The 15,844-nt window shown below is 36.8% G+C and overlaps 2 protein-coding genes across 4 annotated transcripts in view; one reads left to right on the top strand and one right to left on the bottom strand.

The window, feature by feature from the left end:
• Window positions 1-6,521: 6,521 nt before the first annotated feature.
• LOC141566147 (phosphoglycerate kinase 1-like) lies at window positions 6,522-8,963 on the bottom strand. 3 transcript variants are annotated; one of them, XM_074310275.1, is made up of 2 exons: window positions 8,534-8,963; window positions 6,522-8,109 (listed from the first exon to the last, which is right to left on the bottom strand). In XM_074310275.1, the coding sequence occupies exon 2, from the start codon at window positions 8,042-8,044 to the stop codon at window positions 6,788-6,790; it is 1,257 nt and encodes a 418-aa protein (XP_074166376.1). In that variant the 5' UTR covers window positions 8,045-8,109; window positions 8,534-8,963; the 3' UTR covers window positions 6,522-6,787. The 3 variants fall into 3 exon arrangements, with proteins under 3 accessions (XP_074166376.1, XP_074166377.1, XP_074166375.1); XM_074310276.1 differs by lacking the exon at window positions 8,534-8,963 and adding an exon at window positions 8,292-8,405; XM_074310274.1 differs by lacking the exon at window positions 8,534-8,963 and having other exon boundaries at window positions 6,522-8,410.
• Window positions 8,647-15,844, top strand: part of MANEA (mannosidase endo-alpha) — a 67,225-nt gene continuing 60,027 nt past the window's right edge. Inside the window, 1 exon segment of the mRNA XM_074310273.1 lies at window positions 8,647-8,762. The gene's annotated coding sequence lies outside the window, so the exon portion shown is untranslated.

Below are 15,844 nucleotides of genomic sequence, written 5' to 3'. Positions count from 1 at the left end.
CAGAGAGAATAGGAGAGAGCTTAAATCATATTATATTGGAGTAAAGAGGTAAAATTATAGTGCATCAAAATTCCTGAGCTTTGAATCTGATATCTTAGGTTTTGGCGCTGACCTTGTCACTGACATGCTCTGTGACTTTCATTAGATGAATTAATTTCTCTGAGCCTCTTGAAGAGGGGACCCTGGAACTCTGAAAATCCTTCAAGGAGAAAATTTCCTTCAACTCTGCCTCAATAAGGGATACTGCCCCAAGTCTTTTTCCTTTAAATGAATTTAAGTTTTAACTGCTTGATGGGGGAATGATGAGGAAACCCCAAAACTCTGGAAAAAGTCCCTCCCTGAGGCAGAGTCCAAGGAGGTTTTCTAGCAAAAAATTCAAGGAACTTGAGGCATGTGCTCTTGACAGAGGGAACCCCAAAACTCTGAAAAATCCTTAAAGGAGAAAATCTCCTTGGACTCTGCCTCAGGGAGGGGACTCTACCCTAAGCACAAACAGTTTCATCCTTGTTATCTGGGAGGGGTCAACTCAGTCCTGAAACCGATTGAATTCAATTCAAATTCTAACCCTGCTGAAACTCAGCCTGGAGCCAACCTTGGACTCCACCCACAAGCCCCCTTCAGCTTGTAGCCATAGCCCCCTATTATAAAAGAGCCAAGCTGGAGCCCTCTCTTTGCAGAGGTCTCAAACATGTTAGCCTTACACCTGGCATGCCCAAGGATCTCTGCTCACTGGAACCCTGGTTCTGGTGTCTTTTATCTCTACCTTCAACTTTACTAACTAGACTTCCAAACCCCATAATAAACCTTTTTTATCAGTCTAGGTTTTCGGGTCTGTAAATTCTTTTACAGGGGACTCTTGTGCTACTACTAGACCTCATTTAACTCTGTATCCTTGCACTGAATCCAAAGGGGTTGCAGGGGAGCTCTATTTGACAACCTGTACACCCGAACCTGCTACTAGATCTTAATCAAACCTAATTTCATTTATTAGGTACCCCCAATTCTAAACCTCATCACTCTGATATGATCTCCTATAAAATAAAGCAAAAATCCCCTACTTCCTTCTCAAGACTGCTTTGAGAAGTGTCAGTGTCTTTAAAATCCTGTCTTTTTTTAATTTTTCTTCCCAGATTATTTTTACCTTCCAAATACAATTCTTCCTTTGCAACAACAACAACAAAAAAATTCAGTTCTGCACGTATATATTGTACCTAGGATATACTATAAGATATTTAATATGTATGGGAATGCCTGCCATCTAGGGGAGGGGGGTGGAGGGAAGGAGGGGAAAAATTCGGAACCAAAGGGAGTACAAGGGATAATGTTGTAAAAAAAAAAAAAAAAAAAAAATTACCTATGCATATGTACTGTCAAAAAATGTTATAATTATAAAATTAATAAAATAAAATAACTATCAAAAAATCCTCTCTTGACATCAGAAATTACAGAAATATGAGATTATTGCAAGTGAAAAAGTTTCTGGCATGGGTCCATAGCCCATCACTCCCTTAATATTCTCTTTTAAAATTATTAGTTTTTAAATGATTCAGCATATATCTGTTCTCCTCACCACTCCCTGATGAAAAGAGAAAGAAAATGTAACAAATAAGCAAATCAAATAAAACAAATTCCTAAAGTGGCCATTTCCAAAAAAATGTGTCTTATTCTGCATGTTTAATCCCTCACCTCTTTGTCATCATTCTTTATTATAGGTCTAATTTTGATTATTCATTGTGTTGATCAGAGTTCTTAAATCTTTCAAAATTGTTAATTTTTAAAATGTTTATGTTTTAATACAAATCAATCTCTTGATTTGGCTCACTTTACTCTGCATCATTCTATACAAGTTTTCCCTAGAGCCTCTGAAACTGCTCCTTTCATTTCTTATTCACTCATCATAATTACATTCATACATCATAGTTTATTCAGCTATCCCTCAATTTATGGACATTCATTTAATTTCTAATTTTTTGCCATCACAAAAAGGACTGATATAGTTCTATACATATTTTCTCCTTTCCTTGATCTCTATAGGATACAAGCTCAGTATGGAATTTCCAGATCAAAAAATATGCATAGTTTTGTAACTTTTGGGGTATATTTGCAAATTGCCTTCCAGAAAAATGTTAATCCAAAAAAGTTTGATAAGTACAAGTTAACTTTTTAACAGCTTGAAAATTATATAAATAAATTGCAAAATATAAACAATTCAAAAAATATTCAATTACTTATGTTTGGGCTGTGCTGATATAACAAGAACAATGATATCACCTTTTACATTATTTTACATTTTTAGGGTTATATCAATCAAACTGCTAAAGGATTAGTTTAAAATTATACAAATAATTACAACTTTCCCTTAAAAGAACAAAATATCAAGAGAAATAATGACCAAAGCAGGCATGAGAAGAGGAGGATATATCCTTCTTAGACCTCAAATTATAAAATTATAATCATCAAAAATAATGATATGGATGATCAGATAGACAACATAAATAATTTCAATTATTTGAAATTAAAGATTTGACAAAAAATAAATGCTATTAGAATAAAAATGGAAAAAAATGTATAAGAAATTAATGCTATCACATGAGACTAACAATTTTTACCTGTAAAATAAAGGATATAAATCTATGAATAGCTTTCAAAATAATTTCAAGCTATCAAGGAAGATTCATACAAGATGTTTTAAAGTCAGAATTTACAAAATAAATTTTAAACTTATTGAGAACAATATAGAACAAAAACATAGAAATTGATGAAATCACAGATCTTTAGTTGAAACCCAGCTTAACATTTTTTTTTTTACATTTTTAATGACATCAATAATAGAAATGTACATTTAAAAGAAGTGGCAATAAAATTATTCATTTTATGTAATCAAATTTGTTCATTCCTTGGTTATTTTTTGTACTTGTTCAAAATAAACAGTTCAGAAATAAAAATTAACATTGTAGATTAAAGATAAAATTCTTATCTTGGGCTACTGATTCTATTTTTTCTTTTTTTTAATTAATGGCCAAACTCATTTTAATGTTATCTAGGGTTAGAAAATAAGTAGTCTTCTGGGCGATGATTCTTTTTGATTCATATCCTTAAGCTAACTATTGCCACCCTTGTCTACTCCAAGCCCAACACCAATTCCATTGCTCTGTTGTCTTGTTGTCTCTGTCCAGATTTTAATCTTTCATAATTAGAATTTATGAACGCATCTTCCATTCATAGTTGTTGCAATGATCGATTAAAATGTGTTCCCTAAAGTCAAGTTCTTATAGAATTGGTTTATATTAGATCAAGTATCCTTGTATAAGAAATATTTTCTACATATAGAGATCTTTTCAAAACTCAGTATTAATTCCAGTTTATAAATTAATTGGGGATATATTCTTAGAGATCATTTGTTCAAAATCAATCCTAATTAAGTCCCTTCTTATTCTGATGCACTAATTCTTATTTTACAAATTCCTGAATCATTTATGATTTTTTCAGCATTATGAATTCTTCTCTTAGAAGAGAATTCCCTTGGTATGAGACTTCTCCCTTAAACAATACAGACTGACAATCTATGAGAAAAAGCATTTAGTAAATGCTATGTGAAAATCCTTGCTAAGCCCTGAGGATACAACTAAAACAAAGCTAAATCCAAAGAAGTTTATACTCTTAATTCTGGAAAACAAATAAAAGAAAATTCAGCTGCAGGGCAGATGGAAGAAATTCACAAGTACTAATTGTTGGACAGGGGAACTAGGTCAAATTTGACAGTGAGTTATGAAAGACAGGAGACAAACTACATGTTGGAGGCTGGAGTGGCAGATGGTGACTTCTAGTCCATTTCAACAGAATAAAATTTGTATCTTCTATCTGATCCAAGCCATCTGAATAGTCAAGCAGCCAGAGGGAGAAAAGAGAATGAAGGGGGTGAGAGTATCCTGTGGTGGCCCACTTTTTTACCTTGCCATGTAGTTCTCCCACTTGGGATTCATATAGGGAAATACTATAGCATAGTAGAAAATGCACTAGATTTTTGCATCCAAATTCCAGCTCTACTTGCTACCCTCCTGACCTTGACAATTCACTTATCTGGTTCTTTATCTTCTCTAAAAATTGGCTAGATGTTATCTAAAATCCCTTGCAGGGATTTGTCTGATCTACATAAAATTAAAAGACTTGTGGTCTTATAGCTGATGTCAGAGCTGGGATTTGAAATAATACTTTCTTAACTCAGTTTTAGTATAAAAGGCAGCTATATATTTGACAATCACTTTGGGAGTAAATAGAAATTGAATCTAAGGAATTATAATCTAGGTATATATCAACTATTTCTAGAACTGGTCCCATGATCTCATTGAAAGAACCTTCCTTTCCTTGATGCAAGTTGGCACCTGTTCTATGATTTATATCTTGAGATGACCAGTAGATTGAGAAATAACTTGTTCATTATTACAGAAGTAGTGTCATTGGCAGGATTTGAATGCTTATTTGTATAACTGCAAGATTGACTTGATATTCATTATGCCAGTTTTGTATATACTAGATGAGCCATTACTACTAAAAATCCTCGGCTAAAAACACATTCCAATAATCTGTTCAAATAGAAATTTTTGGTAATAAAGTTATTTGAAGGTATTTGAAATGCCATTGAAATTCAATTTTCATTTCCTTAAGGGATATCTTATTGTAAAATTTGGTTAGATTGCCTTGGGGAAGTAGTAAAGTTCTCTTAATTACTCCATTTTTATCTGAAACAATAATCTAGTATTTATTATCAATATTCATTTGCTGTTGCCTTTGTCTGCAAATGAAAGAATATTTCAAATGAATGTTTTTTTTTTTTTTTTTCCCCCCAAAGGGCAATGGAGAGGAGCTAATTTGAGTAAATTCCAATCCAATGTAAATAAAAAAAATTATATGTAAGTAGGAGGGAGAAAAAGGGGAAGCTGGCAATTTCATAGTAAAGATTAATGGACATCCTTCATGATCCACTGGTATCCACATGCTATTAAAAAAAAGAGGAAAATCCCATTTCATCCCCCGATGGTAGATGGAATGCCAAACTAGGGGTTACATATATTATATACAGTAGAGCTGTATAGTATTGGCACAGATAGGATTGCAGTCCTGTTCTGCTGGAAACCTACATTAGTGAGATTTGATCTATAGAGGCAATATAATAGATAAACAATTGACTAGAAATCAGAAAAAACAAAAAATTTTAAAAATCTACTTATGATTTTTGGACTTGGCCAGATCACTTACCCAGTCTGTTTTTTCATTTGTAAAATGAAAATAAAAGTATCGCATTGACTTGTATCAAATGATCCATCTTTTTTTTTTTTTTTTTTTTTTTTCCCCCTGAGGCTGGGGTTAAGTGACTTGCCCAGGGTCACACAGCTAGAAAGTGTTAAGTGTCTTGAGACCAGATTTGAACTCGAGTTCTCCTGAATTCAGGGCTGGTGCTCTATCCACTGCGCCACCTAGCTGCCCTGACTTGTATCAAGTGAAATGTATATAGTTTGGGAAAGGTTGGAGCTCTTTATGTCAGCTATATTGATGAATCATTTTAAAAGAAGCCTTAAGCAATTGTACATTTTCGAGAGATTAAAAAAATTTGATGAAATGTGTGCATTTGCCAACTTGAAGGTAGCTATTTTTATAAGGAAAATTCCCAAACTTATACATATGCAAGTAAGAGAGACATAAAACCTTTTTCCCTCCCATTTTGAAAAAAGGTTTACTTCAACCACTAAAACTTAAAAATAATATTTCACTACATAAGTAATTTCAAAGGATAAAAAAAATCATCACAGTAATGTTTTATTAATGAATTTCAGATTATTTTAGGAAAAATTGTACACTTGGCCACAAAACAAACTTCACAGCAAAAAAGTCCCATTGTTCTATCTCTCTGGAGTAAGCCACCTTTGGGGTCAGGTTTCACTCCAGTCCTTGTGACATCAAATTTTAAACTGACATGGAAAAGAGCAGATCATTTATCTACATTACTGGTATCTTCTAGAGAATTCAAAATTTAGAAATGAAGCTGATTTTAAGTTTAATAGTTGGATTCGGAGCTCAATATTCCTGCAAAATAAGGAGCACAAAGGTAGTAAAGGGAGATATGAAGCAGGAAGAGGATAAGTTAACACTGTAATGCTCCAGTTCTAAACACAGGAGAGACAGGCTCCAGGCCCAGAGAAGCTGGGAGTTCAGTTGCTAGATCTGTTATCCTAAGAGTCTAAGGGTTTTGTTTGTTTTGGGAAGTTAGCAGGAATTTGGCCGGCCCCTCTTATTTTTCTTCCCCCAACTTGGCACTCATGAATCTTCACTTAAGAGAACATTATTTACCATCCCTTCTGAAATAGTAATAATCTTGTTTCTGCACCATGGGTAGTGATAAAAATAGCTACTACAACACTAACAAAGTTGAATTGTACAGTTTCAAAAAAGAAACAAAATACAGATGATAATGCCTTCAGTTATAAAGATAAAATGTGTAATATATATTCTACAAAGCACAGCAGTTTAAAAAAGACAAGCTTTTATCTTCTTTTCATACTTTAGTGAAAATAAAAGTCACTAACATTCTAACTAAGCTGAATGGTACAACCTAATTTAAAAGATAAATAGAACACTGTCAACAACTTTCTTTTTTTTTGACTAAATTTGTAAGGGCAAAATATACATTGTATACTCTACAAATCACAAGGGTAACATTAAAGCAATTTAAGTGGAAGGGTCCTGCAATCGTTATGATTGTGTACAGGAACCAACAGCGGAAAACCCTCTTCTATTCCATATTGCTTAGGGCAGCCACACCAGGGAGGACTTTGCCTTCCAGAAGTTCTAGGCTGGCGCCACCGCCGGTGCTCACGTGGCTGACCTTGTCTTCAGTGTCCCACTTGGCACAGCACGTGGCAGTATCCCCACCGCCTATGATGGTGATGCAGCCCTTCGCGGTGGCCTCTACCACATTGTTCATTAGCTCTTTGGTTCCCTTGGCAAAGGTCTCCCACTCAAACACTCCAACAGGACCGTTCCACACAATTAGCTTGGCCCGGGCCACAACTTCCGCAAACTTTTTGCTGCTCTGAGGACCGCAGTCCAAACCCATCCACCCGGCGGGTATGCCAGACTCCACGGTGGCTTCTCCGGCTTTGGCATGTTCATCGAAGCTTTCTGCAGTGACAAAGTCAACAGGGAGGGTTATCTTCACCCCCTTCTTCTCTGCCTTAGCCATCAGGTCCTTCACGATCTTGGCTCCCTCCTCGTCAAACAGGGAATTGCCGATCTCCATGTTGCAGACAACTTTGAGGAAGGTGAAAGCCATCCCACCACCAATGATCATCTCACAGACTTTGTCCAGCATGTTGTCGATCAGCTGGATCTTGTCAGCGACTTTAGCGCCACCTAAGATGGCCAGGAAGGGTCTCACGGGGTTCTCGAGGGCTTTAGCGAAGTACTCCAGCTCCTTCTTCATGAGGAAGCCACACGCTTTCTGGGGCAGGTTCACCCCAACCATGGAGCTGTGGGCCCGGTGAGCGGTGCCGAAAGCATCGTTGACATAGACGTCTCCCAGCTTGGAAAGGGAAGTCCGGAAAGCTTCCACTTTGGCCGGATCGGCGGTGATCTTTTCCCCAGACTCATCCTTGCCTTTCCCTTCTTCTTCCACGTGGAAGCGGAGATTCTCCAACAAGAAGACGGAGCCCTCGGCCGGGTCTGCACAGGCTGCTTCCACCTCAGGCCCCACACAGTCCTTCAGGAACTCCACGTTCTTCCCCAGTAAGGACCTGAGCTCGGCCGCCACGGGCTCCAGGGAGAACTTGTCAGGCATGGGGATGCCATCGGGCCGGCCCAGATGGCTCACGAGCACTACTGACTTGCAGCCTTTGTCCAGGCAGTACTGGATGCTGGGGATGGCCGCCTTGATCCTCTGGTTGTTGGTGATCTCCTTGTTCTTCATGGGCACATTGAAGTCCACCCTCATGAGGACTCGCTTCCCCTTGACGTCTAGCTTGTCCAAGGTGAGCTTCTGGGAAAGAGACATCTTCTCCTTGGAGGCACCGGTACTGGGGAGCTCGGAGGGGCTTCTCCTGCTGGTTCTGGCGCAGCCTATTTCAAGAGAAAAATAATACATAGTCAGCAGCTTTTTGGCTTTCTATTTACTTTGTTTCTAAATTCAAAAAATATCAAATCGCAATGACGTGTTTTAAAAGAAATTGTTAAAAGCGGGGCCCTGCAGGCTTCGGGACTGGGTAAAGGAAGCCCGAAAGGGCTCAGGCTTTTCCAAAAACCTTTCTGGAGAGGCCGGCCCGGTGTGAAGTGGGGAGGCTCTGGTCAACCGTACCAGAGCCCACCCAACTGTAAAGCGGCACTCGTTTCAGTCACAGGGTCCCGGCTCGCGCAGAACTCAAGCCCGGCGCTCAGGACCCCATCTCGCCAGTCTCCCGGAAGGAACGCGTATCTTTAGTAAGGTTCCATTCGTCCTCCCTCTCTTCCTCCCCAAGGGCCCAAACAATGAAAGAGAAAACCTCACCCTGTGGTCCTCAGACGGACTGACTGCAAAGCGTGTGCCCGAGGAAGCCTGTGAGGAGGCGGGGCCTAGGCTGGAAGTAGGGCCAGGGCCGGCTGTGCGCGTGCCCTGGAGGCGGGGGGGAGGGGCCGCGGCTTAGTTCCGCGGGAAGGGTTTCCCGTTGAGGTTGCGGCCTCCCGCGCTCCGTAGTTTTCTCTCTGGCGTAGGCGATTTCTCTCTACCTCTAGACCCGGTAAGTAGCCAAGGCTTTCAGGTGCCTAAGCTGTGGGCGCAGTGACCTCCGCGCTCCCCAGTCAGCATGCGGCCCCGAGCACTTGCCCAGCCTTCTAAGTACCCCCTCCTTGTTCGGACCGCCCCCCTCCCCCTTTAGGGCGGCTGGAGGGTGAGGAGAGTCTGGGCCAAACCCGCAAACCTCGCTCCCTCCTGCCAGTCTGGACCTCTTCTCTGGTGTCTGGGTCTGTCAGCTTTCCTGTCCTTTCCTCGCTAATCATTCCTCTTTCCTCTGATTTTCATATTCCTTCCTCCCTCCTTTTAGTCTTTACTCTTTTCCCTTTTCTATTTTCCGGACATTCTTTTTCCTTTTCTTTCCTTTACCCTTTATTTCCTTTCCTTCTTTTTTCCTTCCCTCCCTACCCCTCTTTTGTCTTCCTTTATATTCCTTTCATTCCAGCTTGAAAAATGATTAGGCAACTATATACTTCCAAAAACGGTCCCTTCTAATTTTGAAATTTAGAGTTTTTTCTTGTCTTAAATTAAAATTCCTTGTCTTTTCCCTTTTTCATCCCCCCCCCCTTCCTTTGCTGTCTTTGCTCCTTTCCTCCCTTTCTTAGATCTCTGTAACAATCTTTCATCTCTTTGAGGCACACTTATCTTCCTACGACTTTCTGAAATTCGGGTTTTTGAGTTTTGTTTTTGCCTTCCCTTAATGGATCAGTCTGGTTCCTAATATTGAGAAATGTTTCCTCCTTGTTGCAGTTACATGAGATAATTGGGAGTTTGCCCTCTCAATTTTGCCGTCACTAGGTGACTAACCCCAGGAATCCTGATCTTACTTGAGAGTAACCCAGTGAAAAGAAGGAAAAGTCATCGCCCACTGCCCGTTTCTCGTGGCTAGCATGATGATGTTTTCCTTTCTCAAAATTTGTAGACAAGTCCCCCATCCTGCATCGGAATTTCTTTTGAAGTGATTTGAGAACTCCAAGTCCTTCTGTGCTAGCAAGCAAACTTGGAAGTCTCTTAACTACCATGGTCCACTGAGAGTCCTGAATTGCACTTGTGCAGAACAAACTACTAACATTTATCAGATAACAAGAATGTGTGAGGTACTGTGGATGGCCCGTGATCACGAAGGGCCTTGTTCTCTAGGAATTTAGAGGCATCCACATGAATATATCTATTGATTGCAATGAGAAAAGTGCAGAGGAAAGACCAAATTAGAAGCGTGAGAGGTGGCAGAGAGGGAAAATCAAGTAGAAATCACAATCTTCGTTTTAGAAATAAGGGAGTTAATAAATGGCCTTAGAAATATAAAGCTCCACCAAGTGATGACCCAGCCAGTTTCTTTAGTTTTTTTTCAGTGAACCAAAATAGATCACAATGATCTAGATAAGTGATTTTAAATCTTAAAATTAAAATTTTGTCCAGCATTTATAACTTGACAGAGACCCTAGGGAACAAAGATAATGGATGGAAGGAATGGAACAGTTTGCAGTTAGAGAATCTGGTGCTAATCCCAGTTTAGGCATTAATTAACTTGATTTTTGGCAAGTCATTCTTGGATCTCAGTTTTTTATTTGTAAAATACAGGGTTGATTGAGAAAACTTGTAAAGCCCCCTCCTACATGGTCCAATAAACTAATTCAAATCTTAATTTGGGGGAATTAAGAAATTTCTTTAGATATCTGAAGCCAAAAAGTAATTTGAAAAAAGCCATTCTGCTGACCTCATAGTATAGAACTATGGGTAATCACTAAAAGTTATATAAAGGTACATTACAATTCAAGATAAGGAAAAATTCTCTAACAATTCCAAAAATAGAGATAGTGAAGTTTTTTTTTTTTTTTTTTTTTTTTTTTTTTTAAATGGCTAGTCCACCACTTGTTGATTTATAAAGAGGAGATGCCTGTTCAGGAATAGGTTGGACTAGATTATGTCTGAAGTGTCATCCAACTTGTGGCCAGGTTCTAGTTTCCTTTTTTTTTTTTTTTTTTTTTTTTGAGGCTGGGGCTAAGTGACTTGCCCAGGGTCACACAGCTAGGAAGTGTTAAGTGTCTGAGATCAGACTTGAACTCAGGTCCACTTGAATTCAAGGCTGGTGCTCTATCCACTGCACGACCTAGCTATCCCCCAGGTTCTAGTTTCTATTTTTTAAATAAAACTGAAAGGCTGTTGGGTTAAGAGTTAAATATTAGATATGCAAAACTACTGACATTCAGGTTTATTTTGATATTGAAAAAAAAATCTCAATTTTTAAAAATTGTGGTTTTCTTTTATAAACTTGCAATACATAAAAACAGAATGGGAGTAATTAAGATTTAAATACCTACTCCTTTGAAACAAGTTTAGAAAATAACAACTTTACCAGCATAATATTTTTCTATCACATAAAAATGATACTTATTTACTTTGATGTTGACCTTATTTAAGTTCTGGATGTTTCCTATTTGTTGTCAGGTTATTATGGGAAGGGTGATTCAAACTATACTAACATTTTTTTGGTTTGTTTTCACATCTTGGTGACTAAGACAACAGGTTAGGCAGATATTTTGGCTAACCCACATTTTCTATAATAATCCATAAAAGTATGTAAGTATAATTTTTAAGGACAGTGTCATTTCGATCACAGTAGTGTGTTATAGAAAGTCAGGCTTTCCTAAGATTTTTGCTTGGATTTATGTTAAATGCACCCATTTTTCATTCAGAAACTTAAAAGTTTTTTTTTTTTTCCTACAAGCTCTTTACCATTGCCAGTTGTCATCAGTAGGTAATGGTCACCTTGCATTTGTCTCTTCCAGTCTTTGTCAAAGTAATAAAATGTATGCCATTGAATGAAAGTTTGAAATCTTGTCATAAAAAAAAGTTCTCTTTAAACATCCAATTCTGTTTTGAAGCATGTATTTTGTCTTTATAAATAAACTTTCAATTACTTTTGTCACAGCTTTTTAAAATTAGTCTCTCAGTTCATGTTGTTATATATTATCTAGGATCAAAAATGATGACAGTACAAAAAATCAAAATATAACATGTTTCAAAATAAAAGTTTTTCTTATCACTTGTTTAAATTGAACAATCTACTAAAACTTTAAATTGTGTGTTAAGAAAAAAAAATGGATTAGAGATTAAGGACTGAGAAAAGGTTATTGGATTTAACAGCAAAGAGATCATTAATAAATTTAGAGAGAGTATTTGTAGTGGAGTGAAGCTCCAGATTATAAGGGAGTAAGAAGACAGTGAGAGTAGATAAAGTGGAAGTTTCTACTAATAGACTTTTCAAAAAGTTTAGCTACAAGGTCATAAATGATCAAGTGAGGATTTTTTCCAGAATGGGTGTATTTGTAGTTAGTAGAAAATAGACCAGTAGAGAGGGAAAGACTGAAAATTAGGGAAAGAGTAAGGCTTAGAAATTCGAAATATTAGAATAGTAATTTTGTTGAGAATTTTAGAAACTATACTTTTTCTTTGGTTGTGCTTTGGGGAGGAAGTTTAGACAAAAATATTTAATATATAACCTATTCACTTAAAAATTATTTACCACATCCTATGTAAAAGGTATTATGTTAGTTGCTCTGTGGGATACAAAGATCCATTTGGCATGACCCATGCTAGTAAGCAGTTTATAATTTATACTAGATGGCATTGTGAAAGAACTTCTAGTGTTTGAGAGGCAATATGGTGGTTCAGTACAAAGTCCTGAATCTGAAATTTGCAGAGACTTGAATTAGGATATAACCTCTGATGCTACCTAGGCCTCTGACCTTGAGCAAATCATATCATTTATCTGAAGTTCTGTTTCTTCTATTGGGGGAATACTTGAAAAAGTATATATGGCAAGGAGGGTTTGACATGAAAATGCTTTGTAAACTTGAAAGTGACATATAAATAAGAGCTATTTTTTTTAAAGGAAGATAATAAAGAGTAGCTAAAGGAGCATTGTATAGACAGAGTAGTGGAAATGACCTTGGACTTGATACATACTAGCTGGGTGATCTGAGACAAATTGTTTTCCTTTTTTAAAAAATGAGCACCATAATCTTCATGCTATTTGCCTTACAGGGCCTTTTTGTAGAAACTCTTTGAAAAAACGAAAAATCCTCTATAAATGCTATTATTTTCATTCTAACTTTAAAGTTGTAGTCATATTTCACCATTATGCAAGGTGACCCTGGATTCCCAAAAATCATATTAATGGAATATGAATTTTGATAGATCCTACCAAATTAGATAAAAATAGAAACAAGGTAAGGATTTATATCTCTGTTGTCAGTGGAGCAGTTTTGCTAAGAAAAGAGAATATACTCACCAGAAGGTTGGCCACCGATGTTGAATTGTTTCTGGCCACTGCTGGAAAAACCTAAGTTGATGAAATGACATATTTTGAAGTTTTAGAGTATTCCTTATTAATAATAGTAGCATCTAACAGATAGCCTTTCCTATTTTTAGATGATAATGAAAATGTGCAAGGTTATTTAAAAAATATTTTATTTTTCTCCAGTTGCATGTAAAAACAATTTTTAACATATTTTTTTAAACTTTGAGTTCCAAATTCTCTCCCTCTCTCTTTCCCTACAATCCTCATTCAGAAGGGAAACAATTTGATATAGGTTATATATGTATAGTTATACAAAACATTAATAAAATAAAATAATTAATGTGTAGTTATACAAAAAATTCATATACAAAACAATAATAATTGTATTAATGATAATACAAAACAATAAAATAATAAAACACTAAGAATTCATGTAAAAGAAAGCAGTTTTTAAAAACCCTCAAGAAAAGAAAATTTTTAAAAGTGTGCTTCAATCTGTTATCAGACACAATCAGTTCTTTCTCTGGTTATGGATATCATTTTTCACAAGTCCTTCAAAGAAGTCTCGGATCATTTTATTGCTGATAATAGCAGTCATTCACAACTGATCATCTCACAATATTGCTATTACTTTCTATAACTATTTCACTTTGCATGAACTCACAGAGGACTTTCCAGGTTTTTCTGAGAGCATTCTACTCATCATTTCTTATATAACAATAGTATTCCATCATAATCACATGGTACAACTTGTTCAGCCATTCCTCAATTAATGAGCATCCTCTCAATTTCCAATTCTTTATCCCCAGAAAAAAGCTGCTACCAATACCAAGAATCTTCAAAATCCAATGTCAAGACAAAAGTTAAGGTAAATTGTCATTTGTAACTTTGGAGAGATCAATTTCAGTAGAATAATAACAGAAGCAGGATCTTAAGGGATTCAGAAGAGAATGAAAGGGGAAAAAGTGGAGGAGGTTATTGTAAACAACCTTTTCAAGGAGTTTAGCCACGAAAGACAGAAAAGATATAGGACAATAGGACAATAGTAGGTATGAAAGGATAAGCTGAAGTTTTTTTGAGGATGAGAGCTATGTGATCATATTTATAAATAGTGGGAATTGAGCCAGTAGATGAAGAGAGATTGAAAATAAGAAATGAGTGGGTATAATAAGGAGGGCAATCTGTTGGAAGAGAGGGAATGGACTGCAACTCCTTAGTAGTAAATTAGCCCTGGTAAGGAATAAGTCCACCTTATCATATATGAAATAGATAAGGTGGCAGAAAGAATATATAGGAGTGATATATAGGATGAGGAAGATGACAGAAGAGGGAATTCGCATCTAAAAATTACAATTTTTTTTCTGTGAAATATGAAGCAAAGTTCACAACTGAAAAGGTGAGTCGAGAGAGGAACAGTGAGAGGTTTGAGAAGGAGTTGAAAAGGTCTCAAGGAACACTGTTGTAAAAAGTGGGATTAGTGAATTGTTAAGGCTGGTACTGAAGTATTGCTTATCAGCAGTAAGGCCCATTTGAGGTTTTAGCAGAAATGTACTCAGAATGGTTGTATGATTTTTTTTCCTTATGTAGTACATGTAAGAGCAAAGATGGCAAATGGTGGGGATGATCCAAGGCTGGAGTGTAAAGGGCTAGAACTGAGCAGATGCATTTAACCAAGATAACCTAGCACTTAAGGCTAATTACCAATTGGGACAATTTTCTTATTAACATATGCTTGGAGAATGACCCTCCCCAACTATTCTGTGCTGGCTCTATAGGTGGGTGTGGACAAAGAAGGAAAAGAGAGAGATGAGAGGGTGGAATTGGATAGGCAGGATCATTCTTTGGCAGTGGAGACAGAGGAAGGAGGTGTGGAGATTCCTATATCTAATTCCCTGACTGTGACCCCAAAAGACCAAGAATAAAGACTTTTGCTTATCCTGACTCTGGCTGATTCTAAGGTATCCAGGGTCTCAACACTGGGGTTTGGCAGGACATAATTGGTAAAATGACTTTTAAAGGGCAGGGATGGATACAAGAGAAGAGGACAATTTAGAGTTTGATTGGTTTACCAAGAGTTCCAGATAGGGAAAGAATTGAGGAGTCAAGGAATTGGAGGTCATGATATGGACAAAAGTTGTAAGGACTGTTGAAAAGTCAAATATATTATGGTGAGATAAGATAATTTCAAGTAACATTTATTACTGTTTTAAACCAGGAAAAGGTCACAGTGTGAGACATTATGTTTTGTGGTTAGCATTCTACTCTTAGCAGAAAGTAGTCATTTAACCTCCTCAAACTACTTAATTTCTTCTTTGGCTGTTTCCCTCAAGTACTTTCTATTAGGTAATCATAAGTGACCTGAAATTATCAAAAAGACCTATCTCATCTATTTAGTACCATAATTCCTTTAGAATGAGAAACTATAGAACTAGCCTTGGATGGCTTAGTATTTTTTTTTTTTTCTTTAGTTTCATTGATACTTCTTGTCTATTCCCCCTCAGCCTTTTAATTTTCATTTATTTATTTATCTATCTATCTATCTATCTATCTATCTATTTATTTATTTATTTATTTTTACTATTTCAGTAGCATATTCTAGTTTCTGATATCTGATTTCATTAACATAGGGAACTCTTGATGAAGATACAGTGAACTATGGAGCATTGTGTACAACATACACAAGCTGCATATAGATTAGTTTTGCAGAGTTTCTTTTTTTCTTTCAGTAACATCAAAAGTGTATCAGAAAGGTACAGCCATTTTACTTTGTATGGTTTGAGAGGAAA

Source organism: Sminthopsis crassicaudata, chromosome 4 (genome assembly GCF_048593235.1).
Source record: "Sminthopsis crassicaudata isolate SCR6 chromosome 4, ASM4859323v1, whole genome shotgun sequence".
Lineage (NCBI taxonomy): Eukaryota > Metazoa > Chordata > Mammalia > Dasyuromorphia > Dasyuridae > Sminthopsis > Sminthopsis crassicaudata.
Note: the sequence above shows the minus strand (reverse complement) of the source record. Positions and strands in the feature narration are given on the sequence as shown.